Source organism: Ochotona princeps, chromosome 8 (assembly GCF_030435755.1).
Source record: "Ochotona princeps isolate mOchPri1 chromosome 8, mOchPri1.hap1, whole genome shotgun sequence".
Taxonomy (NCBI): domain Eukaryota; kingdom Metazoa; phylum Chordata; class Mammalia; order Lagomorpha; family Ochotonidae; genus Ochotona; species Ochotona princeps.
This window is the reverse complement of record NC_080839.1, coordinates 61,867,557-61,884,399: the sequence shown is the minus strand read 5'-3', so window position 1 is coordinate 61,884,399 and position 16,843 is coordinate 61,867,557. Positions and strand designations below refer to the sequence as shown.

Sequence of the window (16,843 nt, the reverse complement as noted above, 5' to 3'; positions counted from 1 at the left end):
GAAGGTGACAGCTAAGACTCCAGCTATGGAACACAGAAGAAAGCAGCTAATTGGGACTACATTGAAGCTGAGCACACACACAGTTTGGAAGCAGCATAGCGGGGTGAACAACAACCATGCATGGAAGCCTCGGGCAACCGGATCCGGGGCTGGCCGTTCTGTTCTCTTTCCAAATGAAGGAACGACTTAGGAGAGATGGACCCATGCTCCAACTTTTCTTAAGCATCTCGAGAATACAGCGTTGGATGTGGCACTTGAGAACAAGTTGGCACGAAATGGAAAGTGACTGTCTGGTCTTTGGGTGGAGGATTTGTGTGTCTGTCCCCTCCCTGCTCGGCTGGGCTGGGGGGCGCCCAAGGGAGAGGGGGGAGAGAGAGAGAGAGAGAGAGCGCGCGAGAGAGCGAGACAGCAGTGGTGCAGGGCGGGTGGGCTCAGGGCCCAGGCTGCTTGCCGCTACCCTTGGCTTTCAGCATCGGGTCCTCGTAGCGGCCGGCCCCCGGGCCAGCGGCGGCCTCGAGCGGCAAGCCCTGCTGCTGGTAGCCGTAGTTGACATTCCCGCACGGGAAGTGGCGCAGCCTGAACAGCGGCACCTCCTTCATGCTGGCAGTCAGCGCCGCCGGCTCCAGGAGCAGGGAGCCCCCCGGGAGGCGGCCGGGGGCTACACCGCCGCTGCCACCACCGCCCGGCGGGACAGTACAGCTTCCCTCCTGCCCCGGGTGCCCCCGGTCCTGCGGCTCCTTCTTGGCCAGGGCATTGTTCTTTCTGGCGGGTTTCTCGGTAAACCATGAGCCGTAGGTCGGGTTCCACAGGCTGGTCGGCTTGTTTCTGGACGCCTGGCCCTTGGGCAGCTCTGACGGCACGGTAGACTGGGCGAAGGCCATGTTCACGTGTCCCCCCTCCATGGCTGACCCTCTAGGGCCTCGGGCGGGGACCTCGGCCACTGCGGGTTTCTTGGCGACTCTACCTGAGGAAGTGGCCGGCAGAGCAGGTGGCGCGGCTGGGGCGGGCACCTCCTCCCGCGTGGCCTGGGCTGGAGACACCAGCAGTGGAGGGACGCCCTCGGGGTCCTTGGGCCGCATGGGCACCTTTTCTTCCTCTTCCACCAGGGGCCCGTATTCAATGGGCAGGGCGGTGTTGATCACATCAGGGTCCTAGGTTGAGAGAAAGGAGTTGATAACAAGTGTGCCTCCCCAGAGTGGGGTCTGGGACACTCCTGGTTTGGATAATCTAATTTAAATGCAGGAAACGAAGGGGACAGACTCCCTGTGGTGAAGATCTTGGAGGTTTTGTTCCAGGGGTGTTAGACCGTGGGGGCAGGGGTGCAGCCAGGCGCTTGGGGCAGAAGACCTCCTTCCACATTTTACAGATGAACGCATTCACTGGAAACACGTAGATTAATCTTCCATTTCAGTCTGTTTCCCCCAATTCTTTCAAGTATGAAAAATTAAATTCTATGGGTATTTGATACCCAGTGTGTGTGTGTGTGTGTGTGTGGAGGAGATGGACAGAGCCACCCTTATGTTGGATCTCCAGGGTCGCTTCTGCTCTCTTCCTAGCTGTCCCTCCCCCGTGTCCCTGTGACGTGCAGCTTCTGGGGAGTGCAGCCCAGCCACGCATGCACACCCAGCTTCCGGCGAGTGCAGCCCATCGGAGGGGCTGCGGGGCTGCCTTGTTTGGAGGGCCAGGGCCCTTGGTGAGAGCCTGGGAACGGCTTAGTGCTTGGAGGAAAGCCACCTGTATCCGTCACCTCCACCACTCCTCATGCCATCCACCTCACAGTAACAGATGGAGACCCAGAGGCCTCAGGAGAGAAAACCTGAATTTGGGAAATTTTGATAACATTTTGCGCACACCGCGGAGGGACTCCTATCACTTGGGGTTAACAGAAAATGTGCATTGGTCCAGTATTCATGGAGAAGGGTTTAGGAACAGGGCTGTGGCCTCCCGGGGAAGCCACCTCCTGCGATGCTGACATCCGACTTGGCCACTGTTCTAAGTCGCCATTGTTCCAGTAATGATCGGCGCCCTGCTAACGCCTGGGAAAGCAGAAAATGAAAAAATAAAAAATAATCAAAGCCCAAGTTTTTGAGTCCCTGTACTCATGTGGGAGACCTAGATGTGTCTTCTGGCTTTTGGCTTCGGCCTGGTCCAGCCCTGGCCTCTGAGGCCAGCTGGGGAGATGGAAGACTCTGTGTCTCTCCCTCCCTCTTTCTCTGCAATGCTAACTTTTATTTAAATCAATCTTAAAGAAAAGAATTGAAGTAACTGCCTCTTGATACTTTTTACTCTTGCTCACAAGGAGCCATTTAAATGACCTCATTAACCCCTTGAACACCCCAACGTGGGCACCTGAGGGATCTTCCAAGGGTTGATGGGAAATGTACATAATGGAAAAAACTTATACATGGATTTCAGTTTTAGGCACCACAATAAACCTTAATTCCATGTGCCATGAGCTTTTGGAAGTACCCTTGTGTGCCCTATCTAAACTGTGACATAATAACCCGAGTAAGAAGTTGAAAAAGTTCTCTTGAGTCACCGCAACACCTCAACCACCGTCAGTCCCTAGTGACTGTAGGATTGAAGACAGAAGTTGAGGATGCTGTGGTTTGTCATGTGACTCTTCCAGAACTCCCAGGCTCGGGATTAGAGAGCCCAGTGAGAAGAGAAGCATGGGAGAGAGGCATGGAGGGACGGTCACCTTCAGATAGAGCCTCCAGGGAGGGGTGGCTAGGGCTGCAGGCGGGTTGGGGGGCAGCCTTGAAGTAGAGAAGGTCTGTGGTGGGGGGGACAGTGGACTGCCTGCTGCTGGCCTCTCTGCTCCTGATGGGTATGGAACACCCAGAGGGGTGACTCTGGGAGTGGGCGGGGCACCCGCACAGGTGCCAGCAGGAGTGCTGGGAAACCGTGACTGGGCCACCACTCTCCCGGCCCTAACTCCCCACCAGCAACCCGGAGATGCCTCATGAGCCCCAGTGAACTGAAACACATGATTTATGGGGCATAGAGGCTACCAGCAATGCCGGTCCTGGTCCTTCTCCATATTATTTGGACCTGTAGTCCCGCAGTAGCTCTAACACAGATGGTTGGACATGGACCTTCACAACTTCACGCTGCCGGCTGGTTATAAACTAGGGAAACAGATGTGTCCCATGCTGCTCAGAAGTTCCACTCCTGCTTACTCTAACAGGTGCCCAGCAGGGACTGCGTTAACAGCTGTGCAAGGAACGGATTCCTGACTCTCACTGGGTGCCCCGTGTCACATGCTGGCGAAGAAAAGTAGGAGCTACCGGTATTGATTTTTATCAGTGGGACAACCAAGATGCCATCCTTTCATCTTACTGTTCTCATTCTCTGACTAGGTATCTGCCACACGGAGGGGACGCTGGTCAGGGGGAGACCCTGTTTATACCTGGGTGCAGTATTCAATCCTCTCCAAGATGATGGCAAAGTTGGGCCTGTCTTCAGGTTGATGCTGCCAGCATTGAGTCATTATCCGGTATCTAAAAGAGGAAGCATGTGAACTAAAATCAGAAATCTGTGGGTGAAAACTCGGGGTCTCCCAGCATGCCACGCGGGGACCACCTGTTTGGCGGATGCTGCCCCTGCTGATGGAACCAGGACTAGCGCTCAAAGGTGGGATACTATTGGGAGTAGCTGACAAAAGCTAGCAGACATCCTGACATTATGTTAAGCACAGCCCCCTTTATTGCCTTCCCAAATTTAAAAAAGCTCCAGCCACCGAATATACTAATTATATTTCCCATCCAACTTGCTCATGGGAAGGGGCTGAGGGTTGCCAGGCCACAAAGCAGAAAGCTCAGGGAATGGACACAATTAAAGGAGATGCAGATCTATGGCGTAGGGGTGTAGGGTAGCAGGGAGGAGTCTAGAACACCAGTTCCCAGGAAGTGTTTAAAGGTTATGAAACTGATAAGCCCACAGCCTCTGGCCAGGCAATGGAGTCCCTTTCTGGGACATGTCATTGCTTTGCAGGGGCTGGATGACTGGTCCGGCTATGGAAATCCCACACCCACTCCTGTCTGGGGAGGCAGCTCTATGCCCCTTCATCTCAAAGAAACACACGTGGCTTCAGACACTCTGTGAAAGCAGCCACTGTGGGGAGGACCTAGCTGAGTTCCCAAACGAGTCATACACAGGCCCGGGGCAGTTCTTGGGCGGGTCCATCCGGCCTCCACTGGTGACAAACTCCAGGACCTCCTGGTTGCTTTTGCTGGGGTACGGCATGTATCCGAGGGAGAAGATTTCCCACAGCAGCACTCCGAAGGACCTGGGCACGGGGCAGAAGACACAGGTTTGGGTGGGGACACATATGTGCGTGTACACATATATATGAATTCCAGCTTTTGTCTCCTATGCTTTCTTTCTTTTTTTTTTCCTTTCCCTATAATAGAGAACTCTTAGAATGCAGAATGAGTAAGAAAGCACCAGTGTGGTATTCCATGAAAACAGAACTATAGTTGGTATGTCAGTTTCTGTTTGGGTCAAGGTTTGGAGCTTAGATTTTTTTAAAATCACTAGTATGGTCAATAAACAGTTTTGAACCTGGAGTTTTTGTACATTCCATTACAGAACACTTTCCATGCTAGGACATCTTGTAAACATCTTGAAATGGTTGCAGAAACTTCTGCTTAGCAGTTGTGTGACAATTTCCATGTTTTTTTGTTTTGTTTTCAAAGTATTTGAAACACGATAGTGAATATTTTGCATCTTTTAAAACAGGAGGATTTCCTTAGGATAAGCTCTTTGGGTTTCTAGATTAGCATAATTCAGTCAAACCTAGGGTAGTTGTACTAGAATAACTAGATCAAGACAACATTGACACTGAACAAGTCTTGCATCTTTTACTGAATTTCAGCCACGTGTTTTGTCGTTCTGTCTAAATTGATGGGTAGATACAAATCATGATGTCTTTGGAGAGAATCTAGGTGTTAATATTTTGCCTCATTTAGTCAGTTCTTCCTTTTTTAAAAAAACCATTACTTTTATTCATTTGAAAGGCAGAGCAACAGAGAGAGAGAGAGAGAGAGAGAGAGAGAGAGAGAGAGAGAGAGAAGGGACAGAGAGAAAGTCATTTTCCATCTGCTGGTTCATTCTCTAATGGCCACAGTAGCCAGGCAGAAGCCTGGAACTTCTTCCAGGTCTTTTGTGTGGTTGGAAGGGGACCACATACTTAGGCCAGCATCCGTTGCTTTCCCAGGAGTATTATCAGGGAACTGCGTTGGGAACAGAGAATCTGGAACTTCAACCAGGATCCTTATATGGGATGCTGGCACCGTAATCAGCAGCTTAATCTGCTTTGCTACAAAGCTGGCCCCTCCCTTTCTTTTCTGAAGAAATTAAACAGATACAACTAAGTGCCACCTCCGTTTCTTCCTCCCTCCCTCCTCTTCGCTGAAGTCACACGGTGTTTTCTCATTTTCAAGCAACATGTGAAAGTACATGAAAGCATATGAAATCATAAAAAAATCTGTTATAGATTTATTTTCTGTTATGTAGAATTATCCACAAATGACATTCTATTCCTCGTTGTACTTGGCTTTTTTCTCCGCTTAATCCTCTTTTGGATTTATCGAAGTTGGTACACGCAGGCTGCTCTGCCTCCAACCCAGCTCTCTGCTAATGCACTAGGAAAGTAGCAGAGGATGTCCTGAGCACTTGGGTGTCTGCCACCCACGTGTGAGACACTGATGAAGCTGCTTGCTCCTGGCCTCACTCTGGCCCAGCCCTGTTCTGTTCAAGCATCTGGGAGAGTGAACCAGCAGACGGAAGATATCTTTTTCCTCTCCTTCTCTCTGCCAATTAAATAAATAAATGAATAAATAAGACTTGAAAAAAGTTTCCTGGGCCTGCCTCAGTAGCCTAGTGGCTAAAGTCCTCGCCTTGCATGTGCTGGAATCCCATATGGATGCTGGTTCATATTCCGGCTGCCCCACTTCCCGTCCAGCTCCCTGCTTGTGGCCTAAGAAAGCAGTCGAGGATGACCCAAAGCCTTGGGATCCTGCACTGTGTCAGAGACCCGGAAGAAGTTCCTGGCTCCTGGCTTCGGATTGGTTCACCTCTAGTCATTGCGGCCATTTGGGGAGTGAACCAGTGGATGGAAGATCTTTCTGCCCCTTCTCTCTGTAAAAATCTGACTTTCCAATAAAAACAAATCTTAAAGTTTGCTGTGATAGAACTAAAGCATACTCTGTTTTGTCGCCCCTACACTAGCAGGTGGTCAGGCTGGGTTTGCTCTCTCTCCCCACTCTCTAAAACCTTGCAAGGGAACATCACATCCTGGCCCACGTAAGCTTAGTCTGCAGTAGAGCTGAGGGCTGCGGGACATCCATGTGTCCGCACCACGGCCACACTGCTTCATGACTCTCAGATCCTGACGGGCTTGGCTGCTGCTGCAGGTGCTCCAGCCCTGGGGCATGCCTGGGTCATCTGAGGGCCTGTTCCAACAGATAACCCGCCCACCCCTGCAGTATCCGTTCCATCAGGCCTGAGAATGGAGCGCTGAAAGAGTTCCCAGGCGATGCTGACGCTGTTGACCACAGGACATGCTTTGGACTCCACCAAGCTGGGCTAAGCCGCAGCTCACTGGCTCACCCCCAACAACGGTTCTTCTTGCTGGGCATCAAGCAGGGGCTTTGACCACTGCAGCTTAGGCTTGGAGCACCAGCACCTGTCATCTCCCTGTATCTCCTGTGACCCATGCTGTCTGTATTCCCTGAGGTTTCTCTCGGACCATTTTCTCCTCTTTACTCTGATTCCCTCCTGCAAGCTTGAAGAACATTCCCACCAGTGTGCACTGTCATGGCCATGGGCTCCTCTGTGTGCTGGGTCTGCACTCTTATGGTCAGGGGCTCCTCTGTGTGCTGGGCTGCACTCTTACAGTCAGGGGCTCCTCTGTGTGCTGGGCTGCACTCTTACAGTCAGGGGCTCCTCTGTGTGCTGGGCTGCACTCTTACGGTCAGGGGCTCCTCTGTGTGCTGAGATGCACTCTTACGGTCAGGGGCTCCTCTGTGTGCTGGGCTGCACTCTTACGGTCAGGGGCTCCTCTGTGTGCTGGGCTGCACTCTTACGGTCAGGGGCTCCTCTGTGTGCTGAGATGCACTCCCATGGTCACAGGCTGCTGTGTGTGTGCTGCGCTACACTCTAACGGCCCTGGGCTGCTCCATGTGGTTCTTTTCGGCCTTTGTGCTTGGCACCTGGTTGCTTTCTCCTGGAAATTTATCTCCTGTTCTGGGAAATCTTCACATCTTTACATTCTTGCATTCTCTTCACTTCATCCGTTCTTTTCTCCCAGGACTCCCATTCTGTCACCTAATTAGATCTATGGGTCTCATCACCTTAATTTTCTTCCCTTTCCTGTCTATTCCATCCCTCTAGAGTTGCTTCCTTTTCTTGAAGATTTATTTAACCCTAAATATTCCAACCTTTCAGTTTCTTTTGCTCTTCTGTCATCATATATAACAAAAGAGAAACTTGAGCGTTTAGAACAGCTCGCATTGTGAAGGATTTGTGAATACCGAGAGTTCTTGGTTCCCGCTATTTTTGGCATCACATTACCATGGTCCATTTGTTACAATTAATGACCCCATATTAACATGTTATTAGCAAAAAAAAAAAAAACTTCACTCAGATTTCCTTAGTTTTTGCTGACTTTTCTTTTCTATTCCATAATCCCACTAGGATTTCACAATGCACTTGGGATTCTGTTTCCTTGGTCTCCCTCCAATTGTGACAACTGCTCGTGTTTGATGACCTTGACAGGCTTGAGGCAGGTGGGGATTTGCATAGAAGATCTGGGAACTGGGCTGGGTCTGCAGTGCTTAGGTCGGGGCTGTGCAGTGTGAAAGGTGAAGCGCCCTTTTCACGGCATCTCAAGGGGACAGATGGGCTACGGCAGGATGGTGACCTCCACCATCCTTCTCCACTGTCGAGTTTCTCTCTCTCCCCTGCTTCCCCACTGACCCACTCCCCACCTGGCACCCCGTGTTGTGCACTTTGGAAGGGAGATGCCACATGAGCCCCATTTATGGTTCAGGGACTATGTCCTCCTTGAGGGCTCCTATTATATTTCTATTTCCCACAGCTCTTTCTCCCTTAAAGTCTTTTGTTTAAATAACCCAATTGTTCCTCATTTATAGGTGCAATAATTTTTCTTATCTATTGGGGAATATAATAGTCTTGAAATTTTTTAAGCTTACTTGCTTACTTTAATTTTATTTGAAAGGCAAACAGACAAGAGAATGTGTGTGTGAGAGAGAGAGCACTCCCACTTGATGGCTCACTCCCAACAGCCCAGAAAAGCCAGTGGCGGGTCAGGTCAGAAACAGGAGGCTAGCACCCTGTCTGGGTTTTTCACATGTGTCATGGGGAGTCTAAGCACTTGAGCCATCATCTGCTGCCTTCTGTGGTGTGTGTGAGCAGGGGAGCTTGGACTCAACCCAGTGCTATGGGATGCAAGCATCCCAAGCATGACTGCAGTGATGTGTCAAATACCTGTCCAACATGACAGTGTTCCTAAGTGATCCTGTTTCTTCTTCCAAGTTCTTCTCTATAGGTTGGTTTGCTTCAGACCAGAATTCTTTTCTCAGATGTTTGTTGCTTCTTGGTGGTTTGTTCATGTATGAAGAATGGGACATGTAAAAGCTCTGGGGAGCCCAGCATACACGAGGATTGCTGGCTGGTGGCTGGCACATGTCCACACACCTGGTGGCTTCAAGATTCTCTAGGAGAGAACGTTTTGCCTGCTGCTTCTGGCTTCCAGAAACCGTTGGTAGGTGGCTGCATCATCCCAGTGTCTGCATCTTTTCTGTGCATAAAATTTCCTGCTTATTCTCCCTTACAGGGACAAGGGTGATGGTGATTCAGACCGCCCAAAACTTGAGAATCCAAGTGTATCCCCCACTTTTAGATTCTCAACTTGATTATATCTGCAAAGACATTTTTGCTTTATTTTTTTCTTACAAGGTCGCACTTATGAGCTTCTGGGATTGGATCTAGCACCTTTGGAGGGCCATGATTTGACCCATGCATTGAGAGAGCCCACTTGTGCAACCTCCTGCCTGTCAGTGTCCTTGGTGCTGAAGCGACAGGGGAACCATGCAGGCATAAGCAGGTGCACTTTAAAGAAACCCCTGCTTGATGTGGTTGAGAAATTGCATCTTGTAACATATTGGTTACTCAATAACATGACAATTAATCCCATAAATGTTGTAAATTGTTGTTGATGTTATGTTGGGGCTTTTAATTGATCAGGATGATATTCTGCCAGCTCTGCCTTTAGACCAGAGATGATCTGCCCAAGAAACTGTTGAATGTAACTGGACAATTAGATACTGGACTCTTTGCTTGGTATATGCTTGCAATGAAAGAATCTCAACTGAATTTGATCTGCAATACTGCAACAAGGTGGAGGAATCCACCATGGGGGGAGCATATGGGAAGGGGTTGGGGGAATCCCAGAGCCTATGAAACTGTGTCACATAATACAATGTAATTAATAATAATAATAAAAAGAAACCCCTGCTTATAGGAGAACAGCTGACTCGAGGTGGGGTCTCTGTACCCTAGACCAGAGTGACTTTGTCTTAGATTGTTTTTATTTTCCCCATTGGAAAGGCAGACACACACAGAGAAGGGGAGACAGAGAAAGATCATCCATCAGCTGGCCCACCCCCTAAGTGGAGGCAACAGCAGGAACCAAGCCAATCAGGAGCCAGGAATCCCCTTCTCCGAGCCCCGCATACAGGCACAGGTTGTCAAGACCTTGTGCCACCCTCCACTGCCCTGTCAGGCCACAAGCCAGGAGCCAGATGGGAAGTGGGGCAGCTAGGACATGAACTGGCACCCCACGTGGGATCTCGGCGGATGCAAGGCAAGGATTTAGCCACTAGGCCATTGTGCCGGGCCCCAGAGTGACTTTAGTTAGAGAGGAAACACCAATCTCTTTTCTTAACAGTTTATTTTAAAAATTTATTTGAAAGATGAGTTGCAGAGAGACAGAAAGATGGAAAGATTTTCCATCTGCTGCTTTACTCCCCAAATGGCTGCAATAATGAGGGCTACGCCAAGCCAAAGCCAGGAGCCCTGAGCTGCTTCTGCTGTTTTCCCAGTGCATTAGTAAGGAGCTGGAGCAGAAGTGCAGCAGCCGGGTCTCGAACTGCAGCCATGTGGGCTGCTGTCGTCAGAAGTGGCGGCTTACCCCGATCCGGTTTCGATCCTAGAGGAGAGACAGCCGACAAGTTCTGAGGGGCCAGGGGATGGCCCACACTACCTAGTTACTTGAGTTCTTCAACGAACTTCCCGCTTGCTCCTCCTCCATGTGCATTGCCAGGGCCTTTGGGGCTCTTGGGGAGAGGGCACAGCCCACTTCTGGACTTAAGCCATTGGTGCAGTCTCCTTGCAAAGGGGTTGCTAGTCCAAACACTTTTTGGCTTCCAAAATGTCATCCTTACTGCCTTCTTCGTCCTTGTGGAGTTGAATACTATGAAGACTCCCATCTTGTGTGTGTGTGTGTGCACTCTGTGAGAGAGCATGGATTCACGTTGCTGTTTAAAATGACTCATGTGGTCCTTCATTCACCAAGGTCCATCAGCATCACCTGGGAGTTTATCAGAGATGCAGACTGCCAGCTGTACCCTAGAGCTTCTGGGTGGGGGCTGCTTTTATTTTTAAGGTTAATTTATGTTATTGGAAAGGTAGATTTATAGGGAGAAGGAGAAACAGAGAGTAAGATCTTTCATCTGCTGGTTCACTCCTCAAATGGCTGCAATGGCCAGAGCTGAGCTGAGATCCAGGAGCCAGGAGCTGCACAATTGTGGGTCTCCCATATGGGTGCAGGGTCCCAAGGACTTTGACCATCTTCCTCTGCTTTCCCAGGCCATAAACAGGAAGCTGGATCTGAAGTGGGGCAGCTGGGACACAAACTGGCAGCCATATGGGAATGCTAGCACTTGAAGGCAGAGGATGAGTCAGTTAAGCCATCATGCCAGCCCCAAGGAACTGCGTTTTAGGGAAGCCTTTGTAATTCTTCTGGCTGCTGATGCTGCGGGACCACTGTAATCTCAGTTCTTCTTGTCCTCTTTCCTCCCAGCACAGGGTCCCCCAGCAAGGGACGATGGATTGTCTGGCTCAAGAGCACCCCTAAGTCCACAAAGCTATGGAGGAGGGGAACAGAGAGACTTACCAGGTGTCTGTTTTGGAAGTAAATATTCCTTCCATGAAGGCCTCTGGGGGCATCCACTTAACTGGCAGCATGGCACACCCACCCTTTCTGTAGTAGCTTGCTCTGTCGGGAAGAAGAGGAGAGCAAGCTTGGACCTGGAGCCAGCACAGAGCAGAAGCCCGTGGGACACACAGGAGAGGAGCAACAGCAACAGTGACTTGGAAGAGGGTGGAATTAGTTGGGGAGGGGTGCCAGTTTAACTTAACAAAACAGTCCCCCTTGAGGCAGGAAGGAAAAGGGCTATGCAATGCTCAACATCCGGCAACAGACATTCGAGATTCCCTGCTGGGGTTTTGCTCATCCTAACCCACAATAAGCAGCAACACTCCAACCATGTGAGTACTGTGTTCCGAGGGACCTGTAGGAATGTTCCCAGTGGGCAAGAGCAGGGCTTGAGTCTCAGTCATCCTGGAGCCTTCCCAGCACTCCAGCAGCATACGCTTCCACCCAGGCACTTGACACGTCATCTAGATGGGCTGGGGAGGAGCTGCCTCTCCTGACACACAGCAAGGTGCATTCGCGGCAGTGCTGATAGAAATGAATAAATGAACTCATCTGCCTGTTAGGGCAACTCCACGCCCAGCCCTATATTCTCCTGTTTAGATGTGTTATGGGAGGCAGCTTCCTGCCAGCTGCCTACATTCATTAATTACTTCACAGAGGTGCACTGATGGGGCATAATTAAGGACCAAGGAACTTACTTGGATGAACACTGCTGCCCAATGAGATTGGCTGGGTGTGTGGGGAACTGCGGGATCATGGGCGAGTCCAGATTCAGGGGACTGCAAACTCTAGGTGGGAGGCAGAAGCTTCCATGAGCCCAGGAGTGAGCACAAGAGAACTGACGGAGCACTGGGCTCAGCTCATGGGATCTGCTTTGTCCACACCAGGATGACAGCATGTTGGAGAGCTGCCAGAGTTGAGGCTAGGAAGGAAACAGGTGGCAAGGGGCTGACTAAGTCCCATTGCACTTTTGTGCCTTAAATCAGAAGTATTTGGGGAAATTCTGAAACAGGAGGACAAGCAGGGATGGAACCTTGGGTGGGGGTGGAAGGTCAAGTGGAACATGTGGGATGAACAGCCATGGAAGGAGACTCCAGAAGGGCTCTTCTTAACCCAGCTTTCCGGGTGCTGCTGCCCTGTGGTAAGGTGGCAGTTTCAGGACCCTGGGTCCTCTGGAGATGGGCACCAGCTGATGAGGCCTTCCTGTGACCTACACTGGTCTAATGAATCCTTCCAAAGCGTTAGAGCCTTCCAGAGCCATCTCTCCTTGCTCTACGCCTGAAGGAGAGGAAAGCGGCAATTAGTGCCAGGCAAAGGAGTGGCACACTCAGCTTAGGAGCAAGTCTCTGTTGGGAATAACTAGAGAAAGAGGAAACTAGGCATTAATTCTTTTTAAAATTGCAGCCTTAAGACTGGGACAGGGATAAAGAAGTGAGGCTGAGCTAGTGTCTGTGGGTTGGAGATACCCACCCCCATACTCCCCCACCCCACCCTCACACACTCATCCTGGTGTGGATAAAACAGACCCACGAGCTCGCCCAGTGCTCTGTCAGTTCTGGGGTACTCACGCCTGCGCTCATGGAAGCTTCTGCTGCCCACCTAGAGTTTTTGTGGGTTGAGGAGAGGGGCTGAGGAAGCTAACACTTATTTGAAAGCTTTTTCCGTTACAAAGGCCCAAGCCACTCAGGGTCTCAGAACATGGCAGGATTACAGCACTGGAGCCTAATTAAAAACGAGGTGTCAATTACTGTGGGCAGTGTGATTTTGGAAGGAGATTCCCAGACCGGGGACCTAATTAAGGCTTCCCACACTCTGAAAGGGACTCAATGAAATTTCAGGTTGAAAGCTGACAAAGGAATGGGGAGGTGGGGTCCAAGGGGCCACACCCCGGGAGACAAGCTTGCTTGGGTGGTGACAGTCCTACCTGTAGATGTCTCGTGCCATGCCAAAGTCTCCAATCTTAGCCACCCTTCCCGTGCCCGGACAGGTCAAGAGGCAGTTCCTGGCAGCAATGTCCCTGGGAAGAGAAAAAAGCAAGGAAACACAAGTCTTGAGTTTGTCCTGGGTAGATAAGGGTATAATATCCACCACTGGGATCTTCACCTCCAAACTGCAGTTCAAATAGTTCTCTATTCTACTTGATATTTCTTCTGTTCTATTACCCTTCAGTGTGAAATGGCTGTGCCAATTCTAGGCATCAGACCTAACAGGGAAATGGAAAAGAATTAGGGGAAATGATCAACAACACTTAATAGGACAGTAATAAATAGAATGACTGTAACAGGAACTAGAATCTATCGGCTTTTTACTATGTGGTAAGCATTGTTGTAAGTGCTTCGGATTTAATTCTTACAACAATTCTATAAGATACACGAAGCTGTTAATATCCTCATTTTATTAAAAAAAGTTAAGCCTAAAGCAGATATAATACAAGGATGTCAGAAATGCAGTTTGGTCTTTGGCTGCCATTTTATTTTATAAAAACTAGAATATATTCCAGAAGGAGAGAGGGACAGAGACAGAGACCCCCATCTATTGATTCATTTTCCAAATGCTCATAATAGCTGGGGTGGGCCAGGCTGAAGCCAGCAGCTGGAAGGCCAGTGCTGGACTCCCCTGTGGGTGGCAGGTGCCTGACCACCTAGCTGCCCCTGCTGCCCTGGGGTCTGCATTAGCAGGAAGCTGGCACTGGAAGCGGAGCTGAGACTCAAACCTATGCACGTTGATACCAGCATCTCTGCGAGGTCATATGCCCAGCCCTGGCTGCTGTTTTGGACAGACCACTGTTTCATGTCTGTCTATTGTTTAAAGGAATGTTCTGGAACTGTATGACTTCCATGATAACAAATTAAAGTAGGTTAAGGTACTCCCTAGTATTTCTAGTTTCTTGAAGAAATTGCTTTTAGGGTTTCAATCCTTGGTGGAGAAAGAATTTGCAGGACATGCAATTGGCTGTTAAGATAGTACTATTATTTTTTAATAGGAGCTATGGGCCAGCATTGTGGTGAGGCCAGTTCAACTGTCACCTGCAAAGCTAGCATCCATATGGGCACTGGTTCAAGACACAGCTGTTCCACATGTGATCTGACTCTCTGTTAACACCCCTGGGAAAGCAGCAGCAGATGGCCTGAATGTGTGGGCCCCTGCCACCCACATGGGAGACCCAGATGAAGTTCTGGGTTGCTGGATTCATCCCTGGCCTTGGCCATTTGGGGGAGTAACCCAGCAGATGGAAGATACTTGCCTCTTCTTCTTTCCATGTAACTCTGCCTTTTGGATAAATAAATCTTTTTTAAAAAAATTCCAGAGCAATGGGCTGGGATATGAAGTGGATGTGGTTAGTCACTCGCCTGACCCAGAAGGTTTAAGTTGAAGTTTGAGGGACTGTGGTACATAAATGCTTCAAAAAAACCACCAAACAATGTAACATGTATGAGATCAAAATGAAGAAAGATCGTTGACTACATGGTCAGTAATTCCTGAGAGAAACAGTGCAGGAGGTTGGGACCAATATTTATGGCTTCAGAGAGACCTGCAAGTTGCTGTGTCTGGAGTGGTTGCCGAAAAATGTGATCTTAAGTGTCATGGTGAGAAAGGAGATGTAGTACTATAGAACACACTGGGAATCGCTAGCACGACCCATAATTCTTGAGGTTGCAGGAAACCCTGTTCAAGGAAAATAGCAAATGGCAGGGAGCAGGAGCCCGGGCCTCTGAGAAGGGAGCTGCCCTCCCAGTCCCCAGGGCGCATGTGTCTGGCCACATTGGGCACACCAAGGCAGTGCAGTGTGGGGCAGGGGAGGCGCTTCTGCCACAGGAAACACACTCCCTGGTCTCATCCCTCCATTTTCTCTAAGGAGAGGGCCCGGTTTTCTAAACTCTAGGCTCCTGTGGCATTTCTGATTTTCTGTTTTGTACTCGTGTATCCTAGCTGTTAGGAAGAGGCCTTCTGCTGTTTGTGGGCATGAGAGAGTCAGTGATTGTAAACATGAGCTTTTGCTTGTTGAACTAGGAGCAAATCATCAGGAAGAACTTCACGAAGAGCCCAATAATTTATTTCACTTTTCAGGTTTCAGAATCATGATGAAAGCTGAAAAAGCCACTAACATTTCCCAGGATGGAACAGAATCATGTGTGGCCTGATGTCCTAGTCATACAGGAAGAAGTAAGAGTAAGGCAGAACTGGTGTGATGGTTCAACTGGCTAGCCCTCTGACTGCAAGTGCCAGCATCCCTTATGGGCACTGGTTTTTATCCCAACTGTTCCAGTTCAGCGCCAGCTCCCTGCTTATGGCCTGAGATAGCAGCAGCAGATGGCCAAAGTCTTTGGGACCCTACACCGCTTTTGGGAGACCAGGAAGAAGCTCCTGGCTTCAGACAGGCTCAGCATTAGTCATTGCAGCCATTTTGGAGAGTGAAACAGTGAGTGGGACATCTTTCTCTCTGTCTCTCTGCAAATCTGCCTTTCCAATAAAAATAAAGAAATTTAAAAAAAAAAAAAAAGAAGGAAAACATTCACTCTGCTTTATTTCAGGGAGTTTTGGAAGACATTATTGTGCTCCCATTATAGATCAGAGGATAAATGGGGAGGATCCTTGCCTTGGAGTTTCTCATCGTTGGTTCTGTGAAAGTGTGAACTCCTTTAACGTCCCATTTAGGGGCGTAGTTTTTTAAGTGGGAGAACTGTGGTGAGGCAGGCTTCAATGGTCAGGTGACAGGCAGGAACCCCCCTAAGAGGTTGAGAATAGCGTTCAGGGCTCTGGATATTTTCACCTGCCCACGTGACTCAGGAGGCAAACGGAGCCCTGATTGAGTAAAGACAAAGCTGAGTCTTCCCAACAGCTCTGGAGAGACCCAGCCGTGTGGACAGGAAGCGACACTCTCCATGTGGAGAGTGAGGTCCCTGGGACTCACCGGTGGATGAAGTGGTTTTCCTCTAGGTACTGACAGCCACAGGCAATGTCCCGAGCTACATGCAGCAGGTCCAGCATGGCCAAAGAGGAGGGCTGATTCTGTGGGAGATAGAAGCCATTAGTGCGGGGAGACTCTGGCATCAAGTTCCCTGAACGTGTGGTTCGTGCCAGCGACTTGGCCCTGGCTGCACACTAACATTCACCTGGAGGTGCGAGAACACACAGACACCTGGGCTCCCACGCAGACCAAGGACTGGTTCAACGGGGGTGGGTGCTGCAGCCATGTGCCTGACAGCTTTACAGGTAAACCGTAAGCCACAGTGGGCGCTGGGAAGACCCAGACAACAGGATCGGTCCACCCCTGTTTTCATCTATATCTGCTTCCAGCATAGCCTTCTGAAGCTGTTAATCATCCTTGAGGGATAACCAGGCCTGGGAGGCAACCAGCAAGGACTAATGTTGCTTTCGAAGTTCTCTCTTTACACCTGTGCAGTTTCTACACGTGAAGTTTTCTCTGAGAAGACCCATGCCCAAAGCGAATGGAGAAATATTTTTGGAAAGGACTGGGTGACCTCTAGCTCTTCTGGAACAGGTGAAGCCCTCCCCCGCCTGAGGCTACACATGGGCCTGGCAGGAGCCAACTGTATTTTCTGAAGGCCTCATTCTGTCTCGGTCTCTCGTTTTGTT

General features: G+C 49.8%; 1 protein-coding gene across 1 annotated transcript in view; it reads right to left on the bottom strand.

The window, feature by feature from the left end:
* ALK (ALK receptor tyrosine kinase) overlaps positions 1-16,843 on the bottom strand; it is an 878,396-nt gene continuing 861,553 nt past the window's right edge. Inside the window, exons 25-30 of the mRNA XM_058667362.1 lie at positions 16,158-16,255; positions 13,170-13,262; positions 11,204-11,305; positions 4,157-4,291; positions 3,413-3,503; positions 1-1,151 (exon numbers count right to left, since the gene is read on the bottom strand). Coding sequence (XP_058523345.1) covers positions 432-1,151; positions 3,413-3,503; positions 4,157-4,291; positions 11,204-11,305; positions 13,170-13,262; positions 16,158-16,255 — 1,239 coding nt within the window. The 3' untranslated portion in view covers positions 1-431. The remainder of the gene's footprint in view (positions 1,152-3,412; positions 3,504-4,156; positions 4,292-11,203; positions 11,306-13,169; positions 13,263-16,157; positions 16,256-16,843) is intronic.